Raw genomic sequence first — 14,890 nt, 5'->3', positions numbered from 1 at the left:
AGGTAGAGGGGCCATAAGTTTGGGGGGCAGAGAAAGGGGGTACAGAAGATCAGGGGGCTAAAATTAGAGTGGGCCCAGAAGATGGGGGTCCACAATGAAAGGTGGAGTTGTGTGTTGGTCAGAAAAAGAGAGGGAGATACCAGGGGCCCCACAATAATCGGGGAGGTACAAGGGGACAATATTAACAGGAGGGAGGAAGAGGGGCCATAAGTGAGGGGGGCGGTGATAAAGAGGGTACAGAAGATCAGGGGATCCACAATGAGAGGGGGAGATACCAGGGGGCGCACAATAAGAGGGGGCAGATGAGGGGACTACAAACTGAGAGGGAGATGAAAGGGGACCCATAATAAGAGTAGGAGATACAACATTAAGAGGAGGGAGGTGAGAAAACCACAAATTAGAGGGGGAACAGAAGATGAGGGGGGGGGGGCAAGATAGGGGAGATTAGAGTGGGTTAGAAAAACAGGGGGAGATGAGGGGGATACCTGGGGATCCACAATAAGAGGGGGTAGAGGGGCTACTAAAAGGGGGGGAGATACAAGGGTCAACATTAAGAGAAGGGAGATGAGAGGCGGCAAAGAAGATGAGGGGGGACAACAATGAGAGCAGGTCAGAAAAAGAGGGGGAGATACCAGGGGGCTCACAATAAGAGTGGGGGAGATGAGGGGCTACATAATGAGGGATGGACAAAGCGATTCCACAATAAGAGGGGTATATACAAGGGGGCCCATAATTAGAGGGGGGAGAAGAGAAAGACCACAATAACAGCCCTGCCCCCCAGTTTATAGCTTGCAGCCCCTGCCCCCCCAGTATATAGCTAGCAGCCCCTGCCCCTGGTATGTAGCCTGCAGCCCCTGCCCCTCCCCAGTATATAGCCTGCGCCACTGCCCCTCCCCAGTATGTAATCTGCAACTCCTGTCCCCCAGTATATAGCTTGCTTGAGTGGAGTTAGAGCACATTCTTTTTGCTGAAAAACTTGGCTTATACTCGAGTATTTACTGTTAATATTCCCATGTAGCAGTAGGTGGGCCCCCAAAATCTATTTCACTGGTGGGCCCTTCGTCCCCCAGTCCGACCCTGGACTGCGGGATTGATGTACCTGCAGAGGGAAGGTGCTCCCCTTCCTCTACTCCTGCCGTGCAGTCTTCTAGATCTCTGCTTGCTGTCCTTCTATAGAAAGTTTCTGGGGCAGATTTACTTACCCGGTCCATTCGCGATCCAGCGGCACGTTTTCTGCGGTGGATTCGGGTCTTCCGGCGATTCACTAAGGCAGTTCCTCCGACGTCCACCAGGTGGCGCTGCTGCGCTGAAGTCCGACGAAGCCCGCCGGAGTTCACGATCCTATTCTTGGTGAAGGTAACCACGTGTCCGTCGGGTTTTCAATCGGCCACGCCCCCCCGATTTCCGTCCCGTGCATGCCGGCGCCAATGCGCCACAATCCAATCGTGTGCGCCAAAAACCCGGGGCATTTCAGGGGAAATCGGCGCAAATCGGAAATATTCGGGTAATACGTCGGGAAAGCGTGAATCGGGCCCTTAGTAAATGACCCCCAATGACTATATACTCAATTTATTTTAAAAGAAGACCGATAAAATTGATATACCAATATACCAAGGCGAGCATTGTAAGTCCGGATATGGGCTACTTCCTGTTTGTCTTTGGCATTTTCTGAAGACATCTTAGACTCTGGTGAAGTTCGGACTATGGATCTATTGTTTGCGACTTTTATCCTTATGGATCCTAAACCAATTTCAGAATGAATGTAAATTTTTATTGATATGTGAGATGTGAAATAAACCGTCTTGGCTCAGTAACGCTTTCTGTGTTCTAATGCAGAATGTGAACTATTCCCTGTAAATTTTGCCCCTCAGTCCCCCTAATAGCAACACTAAAGGGGCAGTATCTGACACTGAGCTCCATGCTGCATCAGAATGGCCAGAACTGGCAATCTGAGGAGCAGGAATAGAGCAGCACAGGTTATATTATAATGGAGTCACCACGCGTCTTTATTGTCTATTATAACTTTTACACTAATTGATGGAGGCCTCATTGTATAAAAGCGTCTCTTCGTTGCTGGGAAACCAATCTAAGCTATTGTAAAGCAGAGCGCATGCGCAGAATCTTTTTTTTCTACCCCTCTGTGCTGCCGTTATCTGTTTGAATTAGATCCCTGGGATTGGCTGGTTGTTGCTTAGCGGCGCCGTTGATTGGCTGCGTGGCGCCCGTGTCTGACAGCTGATTGGTTTAGGGGAGTGAGTAGAGTCCCGGGCCCTGGAGACGTCGTGGCGCCATATTTGTAGTTGCGGCTGCTGTGTTTGAGGTGTGAGGGGCCGGTAACTGTCATTGTTTATCCCGGAGACTCCTCCCCGGGGAGCTGCCGCCACTGCTGCCGCCCAGGAGCGGGACCGAGGTGTGGTGTCAGAGTAACGGGCACTCAGGTGACTGCATCCATGCAGAGCTCCAGGTGAGTGCGCGCCGCTCCGGCCAGGGACCGGACACATAGGCACAGGCTGCGGCCCTGTCTTGTTATGCATCCTTATATTACACATATGTATACACTGTCCCTTTAAATCTTAAAGGGATGGTCTCCCAGGGACTGATGGCAATAACTAGGATATGCTCTCACTGATGTACCTGGTTAAAGGGGAAGCTTATTGCCTGTCACTAATGGTGTGAACACGGACTAAGAATATGCAGGGAATGCACATGTTTTGTGTCTGTTATGGCTGATTTGTTAGTAAATGTCAGTGTGGGATGACCCTGAGGGCGATACATACGGGAGTCTTCTATAAAGGAACCTGTCAGGGGGATTTGGGGACACTAAACTCACTACGGGGCCTCGTGGATCTGTAGATTATAGGATCCGCAATCGCCCTGTTACAAACCTTTTATATTTATTAAGAGACCAGCCAATTATCCGCTTTGGGCTTATCCCAGGTGCTTGTGATGCTCCTATAGAGCGAGAGCACCCCACTACTAGACCTATGGCACAAGTCTCACGAAATCAAGGTGTTATACGCAGGATTCCGGTCTGAGGTAAGTATTAAGGTTTGGCTGGTGATATTTAAAGGGGAAAGGGCAGATCACAAGAACAGGGGGTCCGAGGTACCTCCGGAGGACTCCTCGTCGCTCCCAGTAGACGGCAATGCATGTCCTTGCTGCTCTATTCATCCTATGAAGCTGATGGAGATTGTTGAACGTTGAGGGGTCTCGTGATCTGTGGGGAAAACCCCTTTAAAGAGGGAGTATCAAGGCAATTTGGGACACTAAACCACCCACATATCCATCACAACAGCTGAGAAGAGACTTAGCCCGATTAGATTGCTGTAAACATTGCCTTTACAAAATGCATGTGTTTACGCCTGTGTTTGTTAACACTTGTGCTAACATTATGTTAACACATGAACTTTGTAAACAGCAATGTAATCAGGGAAATCTCCTCTTAGCTGTTTTGATGTGTTTCAAAACGCATTTGTTAAAGCCAAGTCTGAACACACCCTGAATGTTTTGTTACTTTAATAGCGGCTCGTAGGGACTAACTAAAGGGTGTTTTGGGACACTGAACCTCTGATCCATAAAGATATTTTGGTATCTTATTGAGCAAAATCTCCCTGACAGGTTCTCTTTAAGTGTTGCAACAGAAGTTCTGATCAAAGGCACAATCCGCCTTAAAGGGGTTGTCCAATGTTTATAAGTTTTCCACAGGATAGGGGACAGCTGGCTGAAAGCTCATGGTCTGACTGTTGGGACCCTAATTATTTTTGAGAAGAGGACGCCTTCGATCCAGACCAATCCCTGCAGTGGACCTCCTGTTTTCACTAATAGGAGGAGCGATGGGTCCATTCTATTCAATGGAAGCATCATAGACGGCTAAGCGCTGGTTGCTACAATCTCTGGCACTCGAATAGTCAGAGATTGCTCGACCTACCGCTCCTCCCATTATTGAGAAAAGGATCCCCATTTCCATTATCTGTGGGGGTCCCAGCAGTTGGACCCTCATTTAATCAGCTAGTAATCCTTTTCTCTGTGGGGAGAGGGGATAATTTGTTACATTTGCGTTTAGAAAGGCAATTCAGACAGTTTTGAGGAGCTCCATTGGAACGCAGATGCTTCTAGACTTAAAGGGGGTGTCTGGAGGTTAAAAAACATGGATTCTTTCTTCCAAAAGCAGCTTCTCTCCTGACCACGCTCAGTGTGTGGTATTGCGGCTAAGCTCCGTTCATCTTTGTATAACTGAGCTGCAATAACGGCACAGACCGGCGCTGTTTTTGCAGGAAAGCAGCCATGTTGTTTTAGCTTCCAGACAACCCCTTTAAAGGAAACCCACCACTTCCGATGGTGGTTATAAGCTGCTGGTGCCGGCGCTCTAATTTCGTTATATACAAGTACCTTTACCCCACCGTGGTACACGCTCGGTGCACCGTGCACGCGACCACTTTGTGCGCCTGAATAGTAAGTGGTCACACGCCGACCATGGTGCGGTGAAGGTACTTGTATATAAAGATTAATAAAGCTTTTAAACGCTTTATATCGGTATAAAAACCATAACGAAAATTAGCACGGCATTTGCTGCTTATAACCACCATCTGAAGTGGTGGGTTTCCTTTAAAAGCTTCGCTTCGGTTCCATCGATTTAAAAAAAAAAAAAAAAAACTGAGTGTGCCATAATTATTCATTTTTTTTTTTTTCTTAACTCCTGAAAGTATATCCATACAAGTAAATAGGTTATATACAAAATGGACAGCTCACAAAGCCTGACATTTTCTAGTTTTTCCCAGCATGTTTCTAGCAATCACTGTAATCACGCTGAAATGACATTTGTGTGGTTATGTCTTATTTTTCCAAGTCTTTTTTTTTTTTTTTAATGGAAGTAAAAAAATTACTATATAGTCATGGACTAATGCCTAATGTTCATATGTTTGAAAATGGTTACAATGTATGTCTATAACTGCGCGAGTCACAATAGTGCTGAAAATAACATCAGGACTCCATGTAGTTTAGTAGATGAGCCGCTGGTAATAACTTTGAAAACTTCAATTCTGTTTTTAGGACATGAGTGCAAAAATGAGTTTAAAGAACTTGCAGTACCACAGGGACGGGAACCCCACGTCCAGTGACAACCAGGTTAATATAAGGTAAGGCCTGACTATAGACAAGTTGCTCGTAATCTAAGGTTAAATAAGGTGTAAGGTTAAGGTCTTGTGTATCTACTGTAGATGGCATCACTCACTATATAATATATGTACAGCAGACAGATGGACGGGGACCTGGTTACCTGTCTGCCCCTCCCACACATCTGCTTATGATTTTATTTTTGTTTTTTTAAACCCTCTGCTTAATATGAATTTGCCACTTTTTGGATTTCCAGATTTAAAATTGGAAACTGCTTTCTAAATCTTTTACATCTTTTTTTTTGTTTGTTTAGGAATATGTCTACCCGGATGCTCCCGATAAATTTTCCTCCAACAAAAACCGTGCTTTGGGATTGCACCCCCATGGGAGATCCTATAGGATTACATTTCAGCTACTACAGGTAGTTCTATTATCCTGTTTCTGATAATTGCCTTAATGAAGATGTTCATTCTGACTAGATGTCTCCTGGCTGGATTATTAAAAGGAGTCTCCCCGTCATATTTTCTGGATTGAGCAAATAACTGTATACAATTAGGGAAAATACTGACTTGCTGGGTAAAGGACCTTTCATATTATCTCTACAGATTCTTCACATTCCTCGTTCATGTGGTTGCACAGCCTGTCACTGGTCTTAGCATGTGTCATCCATATATACAGAACCCTTGAGGCCAGTAAATGGCTAAGCAGTTATGTGAAGGACGGCTCCTTAGTCCTCTAATGGAAGAGGTTGTAGAGAGAAGTTGTATATGTGCTGTAGCTCCATTTAATTGTGGACAATTCTGCCCGGCCCATAGATTTACTAATTACCTATCCGTGTAGTGGTGGTGTACTCTGGGTTCACATTCTTCTTGGGGCTCTTGCACATGAATGTGTAAATGTGCCGTGTGGGGTCCTGATCCCACGGGCTGTACACAGAGCAGTGGTCGGGTCCCTGCATTATATAAAGATATGATGCAGGGACGTTCCCTCTGCCGGACAAACAGCCGCGCCAGAACTGTAGTAGAAAATACATTACTGGTGCGACTGTTCGACTGCCTTTTCTATATAATACGCATCCTCTGCATTGTGGGCAGCATGTGGGATACAGCCACACGCTCTACAAGTATACACGGGCTGCACACGTTTGTATGGAAGAGCACTTATGTTTAGGTGTCCGAGCAAATAAGCGTTCAGGTTACGGGTTGATTTGAGGGATATCCAAATAACTATCGCCCTGATTTCCCAGTGCTTAACTTTAGTTTTTTAACTGCAAAAAATAAGGGAGTTTTCAGAGCTCTTCTTGAGCAATGAACTACATTTCAGTATATTTGGTCCCCCAAAATCCTCTGTTCTCCATATCTATCTGTAAATGATCTACTTATCGTAAATGCAGCTTCAAATGTGATGTGATGGCAACCTGTCAGCGTCCATGTGGGTCTTAGTATCCCAAATACAGATTCCTTTAAACAACTGTAGTTTGCTTGTTATTCCGTATCTACAGGGTAGAGGAGCCAAGCCTATTGGTAAGGGTCTAACGGCCACGAGAAAAGACCCACTACAATCCAGAGAATGAGGGAATGACAGGACAAGGATGTGTGTTGCTGCTCCATTCACTCACTGTCTATTAGAGTGCCGGAGATACCAGAGCAATGTGTGCAGCAATTTGTGAACGCTCCCATAGTATTAAATCCGTTAACATGTCACATTTTAGATCTGCCGCTCCATCATTGATCAGATGGGGTCACGGCAGTTGGACCCTCACCGATCAGCTTGTTGTCTCTTATCCTGTGAATAGGGGACAACAAGCACGTTTGGTACAACTCCTTTAAATGTAAAAGCTAGGACAAACGTGTTTATTTGGTGTCTCTGGTGTATTATCACCTATTGTCCTGTTGTTAAAAAAAAGTCTTATCTGCTGTTTATTTAAAGGGGTTTTCCCAAGAACAAAAGTTAGGCCCTACCCACAGTCTCAGTGCTGAGACCCCCACAGATCACGAAAACGAGGGGTTCGACCGACCTCTTGTTGTTCCTTTAGGCTAATGGAGCATATAGCCGCACATGACGATCTCTATGGAGCTGATGGAGATTGCCGATTGCCGCACTCTCCGATCTCTATCAGCTCCATACAGATTAATGGAGCCGAATGGTCGTGTGCGGCCGTCTGCTCCACTAGTTTGAAGTGGCGCCGAGGGGCCCGACGTTTTCATGATCTGTGGGGTTCTCAGTCCCCCACTGTTTAGCAAGTCAGGCCCTATCCCGTGGAAAACCCCTTTTATTTGTGTGACATTGTGGGTACATTTAGCATGTGTTGGCAATCGTGCTAGATGTAAATGGCTGATGTGATATGAATCACACCTCTAGTTGTGCTCTAAATTTGGCGGTCTCTTCCCTGCATCTGAAGAGATAATTGCTGTCACTTCACTGTTGCAAAGGAAAAAAAAAAATCAAAGAAACTTCCTGAAATTGGTTGTGGATTAAAATGTTGTTCTGTATGGTAACCCTAGAAGTGTTGTGCACTATATTTCTGATTTGTCTAACCTTTGGTCCTGGTGATGTGATATTATTTATGTTCCCTTTGATATTCTAGAAACCCTCGTGTTCTGCTGTCTGAAAAAGCGCTGCGGTTGTCTTATCGTCACGCCAAGAACGAACGAAAATTGTTCTTCTGCTTTTTACTTGGATCTTTTTCCGTGGATGATGGTTTGTGTGCATTCATTCTTTTGTATTTCATTGTTTGTATTTCATCTTTGTTATTTCATCACCTTGTGTCCCCTTCAAAAGTCTTGTTATAAATACATACACCTATCTGTTCACACCACAGTAGCGGAATATATCAGGACAACTCCTCAGCATATGTCCCCACATAACCAGCCAATGACTTTTATCCCCCCACGTTGCTCATAGTCCCATAATGGATAAGATTGTCACATACAACACAATGGGGTGTGTGTGTGGGGTAGGTTAACTACACCTGTAAGCAACAGGAACTTTGCTGACTCGTACATTAAACTTTTTCACATAGTATGATCTAAATCTTTGCTTCAATATGATTCCTTTAACAGTTTTAAATTGCAGCCCATAGGCCTTGTCCAAGGATTAGATGCCTCCATGGTGGAGCAGAAAAGTTTGGTTTTATTAATGTTTAAGCTTCTTATCAGTGTTACTTTATATCTGTTCTATTTTTTTTAATTTTCTTATAGATGAAGAAGGTGTAACACTAACAATCGATCGCTTCGATCCTGGTCGTGAGAAGACGGGCAGCGGAGGAAAAGTGCCATCCACTCTTCTGCCTGGAGATTTTTCCATTCCATGCACTATTTGTCCACATGAAAGTACAGGGGGCGTCATGGTACACACCCCTGAGGACTATACATCCTCTTTTAAGGTAGGAGTGGAGGAATTATGGTGTATACAAACATTTAGAATAAATAAGATTAGTACCAAGTGCAATAAAAGTAGATTATCCAGAATTGTCATTTCCTGGGGAACGTGTCTAACAAAAATAGACATGTGGTGAGGGGTCCCTTATAAGGCATTGTTCAGACAGTGATCTAGAAAAATGTCCAGTTTGCATCTGCTACTGACGTAAAGGGAAACCATATGAAATGTTGTCCTTGGTCCAATCCCACAGCCGGAACACATTGCACAGGACTGGGGTCCTAGAGTTCTACAAAATATGATGTGACGCCTGAACATCTGTGCCCGCACTATAAGAACGTTCATGTGCCGTGTACTGCATACTGCTTCAAAAAACCGCTCACTGGAACGGGTGGGTCCCTGTTCTTGTCCTCGCTGGGGGTTTTAGAGGTTGGATGCATAGTGATCAAACATGGATTCCTATCCTGTGGCTGCTTATTAGTTGGAATAGACTCCTCCACTCATGTGGTTAACGGGTAAAGCAGCCAAGGAGGTATCCAGATCCTACATGGAGAGTATCAAATCCCTTTGTTTCATTGGTACTTTAAAGCAGTTTTCCCACGAAGACAAGTTAGGCCCTATCCACTGGATAGGGCCTAGCTTGCTGATCAGTGGAGGGGGCCCAGGGCAGGGGGTCCGACCGACCACTCGTCGCTCCATGAGCAGACAGCTGTGCGTGACCGTTCTGCTCCATTAATCTCTATGGAGCTGATGAAAATTGCCGAGCGCCGCGCTCACAGATCTCCGTCCACTCCATAGAGAATAATGGAGCAGAACGGTCATGCGCGGCCATCTGCTCCATTACTCTCATGGAGCGATGAGGGGTCGGACTCCTCCTTTTCGCGATCTGTGGGGGTCTCGGCACTGAGACCCTTGCTGATAAGCAAGTTAGACCCTATCCTGTGGTTAAGGCCTAACTTTTCTTTGTGGGAAAACCCTTTAAGCATTGCTTTGCATTCAGCAGCTAAAGATCATGGGCAGTGCTATCGGGCCTAATCTCTAAAGGGGGCCCCCGTGTTGGTTTATCACTCTCTGCTCCACTGTCTTCCCTGTAAAGTCAGCAACCATCCTTATGTCACTTATCCTCATAATTGTGGTCCCGGAGCTTTCTTAATCAGAAAGTAATGACATCTGCTAGTAAATAAGAACCCCCCCCCCCCCCCAGTTTCTCCTCCATCCTCCCTATTTATACAATATATATAATTGTCGTATCCACACCCCTCTTGGTTAGCTCGCTACAGACTGGTGCACTGGGTTAGTCGTTGGCTATAAGATTCCACTGGAATAAATATTATCTTTCTCACCGTCTGGGGAGATTTTTCTCTTTCATATTCTTTTCTTATGACTGATCCCATGTTTGTCTTATTGAGGGTTATTAGATTCCCTCTCTTCTTGCCTCTTCTCTTTTTGTACGCACACGGCTGATCTAGTCTTTCCTGAATGTCAAGTAGGCGGAAGGAGATGGAAATTACCACCGTCAGGATTTAATTGTATTGTTTTTCAGATGAAAAAGGATTTTTTTTTTTTTTTTTTTTAAGGGTCTGCAGAGTCATCTTCACAGCAAAGAATCCTTGGATCTCTCCAAATTGCTCACTGTGAGAGCTCATATCACTTACTCGGAGAACATGGACAATCTTCACTTTGATCTTCGCTGGGCGGCCGTCACCGTAGCGAATACATTTGAAAGTACTCCCATAAAGCCTGTCCCAATTATACCCACGGCCCTCGCCAGGAACCTGAGCAGTCACAATAATATTGCTCAGCTTCAAGGAACACACAAATGCGGGTAAGCTTCTTTTTATTCCGAGTGTTCTCTTAATAAAAATCCAAATAACGCCGCAGCGACAAATACTTGTCCTACTGACTGCGGCGCTAAAGTGTTTTTAAAACACTTGTTGGGTTTCTATTTACTAAACTTCCCCCCCCCCCCCCCCCCCCCCAATTCCTCTGTTTCCGTGGGATTGAGTGGATCTGCACCAAAGTCTTTTAGCAAACAAAGTTTTGAGAAGCCGGGGGAGGGGCGATTCTTTGCTATTGGCCTCATCCACACTGCTATATTTTGCATTGGTATTGGTAATTCGAGATAAGTTTCACATATTCTTTTTGTGACTGTAGCTCTACACCCGGTTTTGACTTGAGAACTGATGCATAGTATATCTGATGGTGTAGACTGTTTTGTGCATTGGCAGTAAGTGTATGTAAGTTCGACACTGCTTTACAGGTAGTCCCTGGGTTACGTACAAGATGGGTTCCTTGGGTTTGTACTTAAGTTGAATTTGTATGCAAGTTAGAACTGTATATTTTATAATTGTAGATCCAGACAAAAAAAATTTTTTGTCTCGGGGACAATTGGATTTTCTACAATTTTTTTTGCTCTAATAGGACCAAGGATTATCAATAAAGCTTCATTACAGACACTTTACAGCTGATCACTTTAGCCTGGGACTATAGTAACATCCAGAGACTTCACCATCTGTAACTAGGGGTTGGGTGTCCTTAAGTAGGGGACCGCCTGTACTCTCATCTGTGAAAACTACACATGCAAGGATATCATAGAGCAGGAGTCATCATAATGAAACTACAGAGAGAGTGGGGCAACATATGCAAATGGTTTTATTTTGACTGTCTTAAATAAAATGTACCCTGAAAATCCATCATAATAAACCAAGGTCATAGATCCTGGCACAGTGACACTGGTAATCTTCTTACAGTATATTTGTTATCCATGGTCTCCTTCCTTATAAAATCTACTTTGAAAATTATGGTAATGAGCCTTACAGGCTCTGGGTGGATGTTACTTGAGCCTTTTCATGCTGTAGCTATACAGGCTGTTAAACTGTGCAAGAGCATGGGAGGTGGTGTAACAGCCTGTGAAGCTACATCACCTTGGGGCTCTAGTAATGCCCTCCAGATCCCTTCTGATTTTAGAAGGCACAAGGCTGTGGTTAACAAATATAAGAAGATCACCACAGTCCCGGTGCCTGGATTGATGAGTAAGTGTCCCTGGTTTATCAGGATGTATTTTAATGGTAGATTTCCTTTGTTGGGGAAGATGACTGCAACATTGCATCAACCATTTAACCTTTGACGAGATTACTTTCAAAAATTTCCAAACAAAACTGATGTAGAAAGGCAGACAAGGGAAGACCAGAAAGTGCTCATAGAGTAGTAGTATTGTCAAAATCAAAGGTGATATTTAGAAGAAGAGTTGACGCGAGGCTCACCAGATCCAGTTGTGCTAGATTAAGCATAACTCTAATTAAGGGAGTGTTGTAACTGGTATCAGCACCTTGGGTGCTGCTTTCGGACAGGGGCCATCAAAACACTGTTGCCACACCGGTCTGGAATCGAGTTTTGGTAGATGAAAGGGTTTTTTGTCAGAGTTGGCGCACTCAGGTATTCACTAACAGGGGAGATGGATTGTGATCGAATGTTTTATTTGGTATCTGTAAAACACAACGCGTTTCGGAGTCCAAAATGACTTCTTTATGAAGAAGATATGAAGACTATCTCGGCTCTGCACACTATAATAACCGATAGTTCAGACAGTCCAAGATGGTGTCCAGCAAGAGAGAACCACCTTCTTGGCCAAATCCACATTCACAAAAATGCACACAAACTTTCAGAATGACAATCTGTAACGTGTGAAGGTTGCTTTAGGGATCACATGTGCATCTACATGTTATTAAAAAAATTATTGGATTTGATGGAAATCAAAAAGCATTTGGCGCCAACATCAAGGCGGGACACTGCCTGAGCGTCTTCCTTGCCGTCTCCCTTTCTTCCCCATCGTGTACAGTCGCTGAGCAGGACCCCGACATTGCACAGTGTAGGTGCTCCAAGGATGGGGGCTCGTAGGGGACAATCTTTACCAATGGCTCATTCATGGCAATTTATAGAATAAAGATACAGCTCCTACATCCCGTACTTGCAGCAAATGAATAAATCTGTAAATGATAATTCTATTGGCATATTTTCTTTCTTAGAGATATGACTGTGTAGTATGTATATATGAGATAATACAGCAGCACTGACTGTGTATGTGACCCTCTCCTGTTCATTAGGTATTTGACAATGGATCAAACCAGAAAACTTCTCCTTGTACTGGAATCCGATCCCAAGGCTTACACGTTACCACTTGTCGGAATGTAAGTTGTCGGTATTTGTACACCTCAACGTGCCTGTTCTTCAGAAAAATGGTTTGGGCTCAATTAACATTTCATTTTACTCTTATGTTAAAAGTATGTGCAGGGGGATTCCTCACTGATGCTTATGACATAGGACTGCAAAGTATTCCCCGAGGCACAGACCTACACATTATCCGACCATTGGCATTTATAGCCTCTGTTAAATAGATACCGTTTGCTTACAGCAACCAGCAGGACAGTAAAGAACCTATGGCATCTATGTGGACACCCAGGCCATTAACCCTGCACAGAATTTGCCAGATAATTTGAGTGACTCCTGACCTCCGGAGTAGCCCAGGATGTGTAGCGTTCAGTGCATTTTTAAAGCTACTCTTCCTGGGCTTCCTCTGCATGTATGAGGAATGTGGACAGCGCTGATTTATCATTGCAGCTCCTGCACCGTGGTTCTTTCCTTCCTGTTCAAGGGGACCCTAGAAGAAAGCGACAATGATGATCCAAATTTCACATTGTCCCAATGGTATTGGTATTCTCTAGCCTTCAATAAGATTGAAAACAGTGGCAGCGCAATCAATTGCTTATTAAATTGCTGTGTTGGCACTTTGGGATATATACCGTATATACTCGTGTATAAGCCGAGTTTTTCAGCACAAAAAAACACGAGTCAATTAAAAAAAAAAAAAAATTTAATACTCACCCTCCGGTGCCCGGATCCACCGGCGGCGGTTCCCGATACCCGTTGGCTGCACCCGATCCCGAAGTTGAGCACATTAAATAAATAAACTTAGTTCTCACCTTCCGATCCTCGGTGGTGGCTCTGGATCCCCGGCGGCTGCTGTCTTCTTACTACTTTTGCTGGTGGAGTCGCGTCCATGCGATCTCCCCGCCGGCGCTCACAATGATGCGGCGGTGTGACGTCATCAGCAGCGACACCGCCGCATCACCGTGAGCGCCGGCGGGGAGATCGCATGGACGCGACTCCGCCGGCAAGAGAAGAAAGAAGACAGAAGCTGCTGCCGGGGATCGAGAGCACCGCCGAGGATCGGGGGTGAGTATCGCCGGAAGGTGAGAATTAATATTATATATTTTTTTAATGTGCTCAACATGGGGGGGGGGGGGGCAGGCTGGCTGGCTGGCTGGCTGTATACATTGGGGGGGGGGGGGCAGGCTGGCTGGCTGGCTGTATACTACACCCTTGGCTTATACTCGAGTCAATAGGTTTTCCCAGTTTTTGGTGGTAAAATTAGGGGTCTGGGCTTATACTCGGGTCGGCTTATACTCGAGTATATACGGGTACGTAGGTTTTTGGATGTATGGTGGCAATGTATGCTCATCTGACAGTAGAAGTCTGTAGACTTGTTTAGTGTGTACCCAGGGAGCTTTCCTGAAGCACAAGATGAGAACCTGGTCTAAAAGTGGTAGTGCATTGATTTAGTTTTTACTCCTTGAAAAGCCATAAATATTTTATTCTAAAATATTATTTTTCTACACAGATGGCTGAGTGGTATCACACACATCCACAGTCCTCAGGTGTGGGCAAGCTGTCTGCGCTATATGTACAGCTCTTCCATTAAGGAAAGGTGGGTATTCCCCTGACATCTTGTTCCCTAGCCTTAATGTCTTTTAGTGTCCCCAACCTAGGTTCAAATGGTTTTGGTTTGGCGGGGGAAACCGCAGTCTTTTAGTGAGGAGCTTCTTAAAGGGGTGATGTTCTGGTGAGGTTCCATTGTACATACAGATATATTTATTTCTCTTCCCTGTAGGGTGCTTTCTGAGTCTGGCAGTTTTCTTATAGTCCTGTATTCCCTCACCCACAAGGAGCCTGAGTTCTACGAGTGCCTTCCTTGCATTGGTCATGATCCTCTCGGCTTTCAGTTGTTGACGTGTGAAGATGCATTACATCTCTTCAAGGTAAGTCGTGTACATATTATATACATTATTTTTTTGCATTCGTTGTGAGCCTGAGGGTGCAGTCACGTGTCGTGTTTAATGCATGCGTTTAAAAACACATTGCAACAGTTGAAGAGATTTGCCTAATAGAAGAGCTGTTAACACTTGCGTTTACAAAACACAAATGTTAAAATTTGCATTGACGTATGCGTTAACAATGCATTAACAGTTGGGTTTTGTAAACGCAAGTGTTAACAGCTGTTTAATTAGGCAAATCTCTCTTCAGCTGTTGCAATGCGCTTTTAAACACTTGCGTTAAATGTGAC

At 44.7% G+C, this 14,890-nt stretch overlaps 1 protein-coding gene across 1 annotated transcript in view; it reads left to right on the top strand.

The window, feature by feature from the left end:
* Positions 1–660: 660 nt before the first annotated feature.
* STIL (STIL centriolar assembly protein) overlaps positions 661–14,890 on the top strand; it is a 29,940-nt gene continuing 15,710 nt past the window's right edge. The window contains exons 1-9 of the mRNA XM_072128578.1: positions 661–2,464; positions 5,050–5,135; positions 5,426–5,533; positions 7,700–7,812; positions 8,313–8,497; positions 10,068–10,315; positions 12,594–12,677; positions 14,168–14,254; positions 14,438–14,585. Of these exons, the coding sequence (XP_071984679.1) occupies positions 5,053–5,135; positions 5,426–5,533; positions 7,700–7,812; positions 8,313–8,497; positions 10,068–10,315; positions 12,594–12,677; positions 14,168–14,254; positions 14,438–14,585 (1,056 nt within the window). The 5' untranslated portion in view covers positions 661–2,464; positions 5,050–5,052. The remainder of the gene's footprint in view (positions 2,465–5,049; positions 5,136–5,425; positions 5,534–7,699; positions 7,813–8,312; positions 8,498–10,067; positions 10,316–12,593; positions 12,678–14,167; positions 14,255–14,437; positions 14,586–14,890) is intronic.

Source organism: Engystomops pustulosus, chromosome 10, assembly GCF_040894005.1.
Source record: "Engystomops pustulosus chromosome 10, aEngPut4.maternal, whole genome shotgun sequence".
NCBI classification, from domain to species: Eukaryota; Metazoa; Chordata; class Amphibia; order Anura; family Leptodactylidae; genus Engystomops; species Engystomops pustulosus.
Note: the sequence above shows the minus strand (reverse complement) of the source record. Positions and strands in the feature narration are given on the sequence as shown.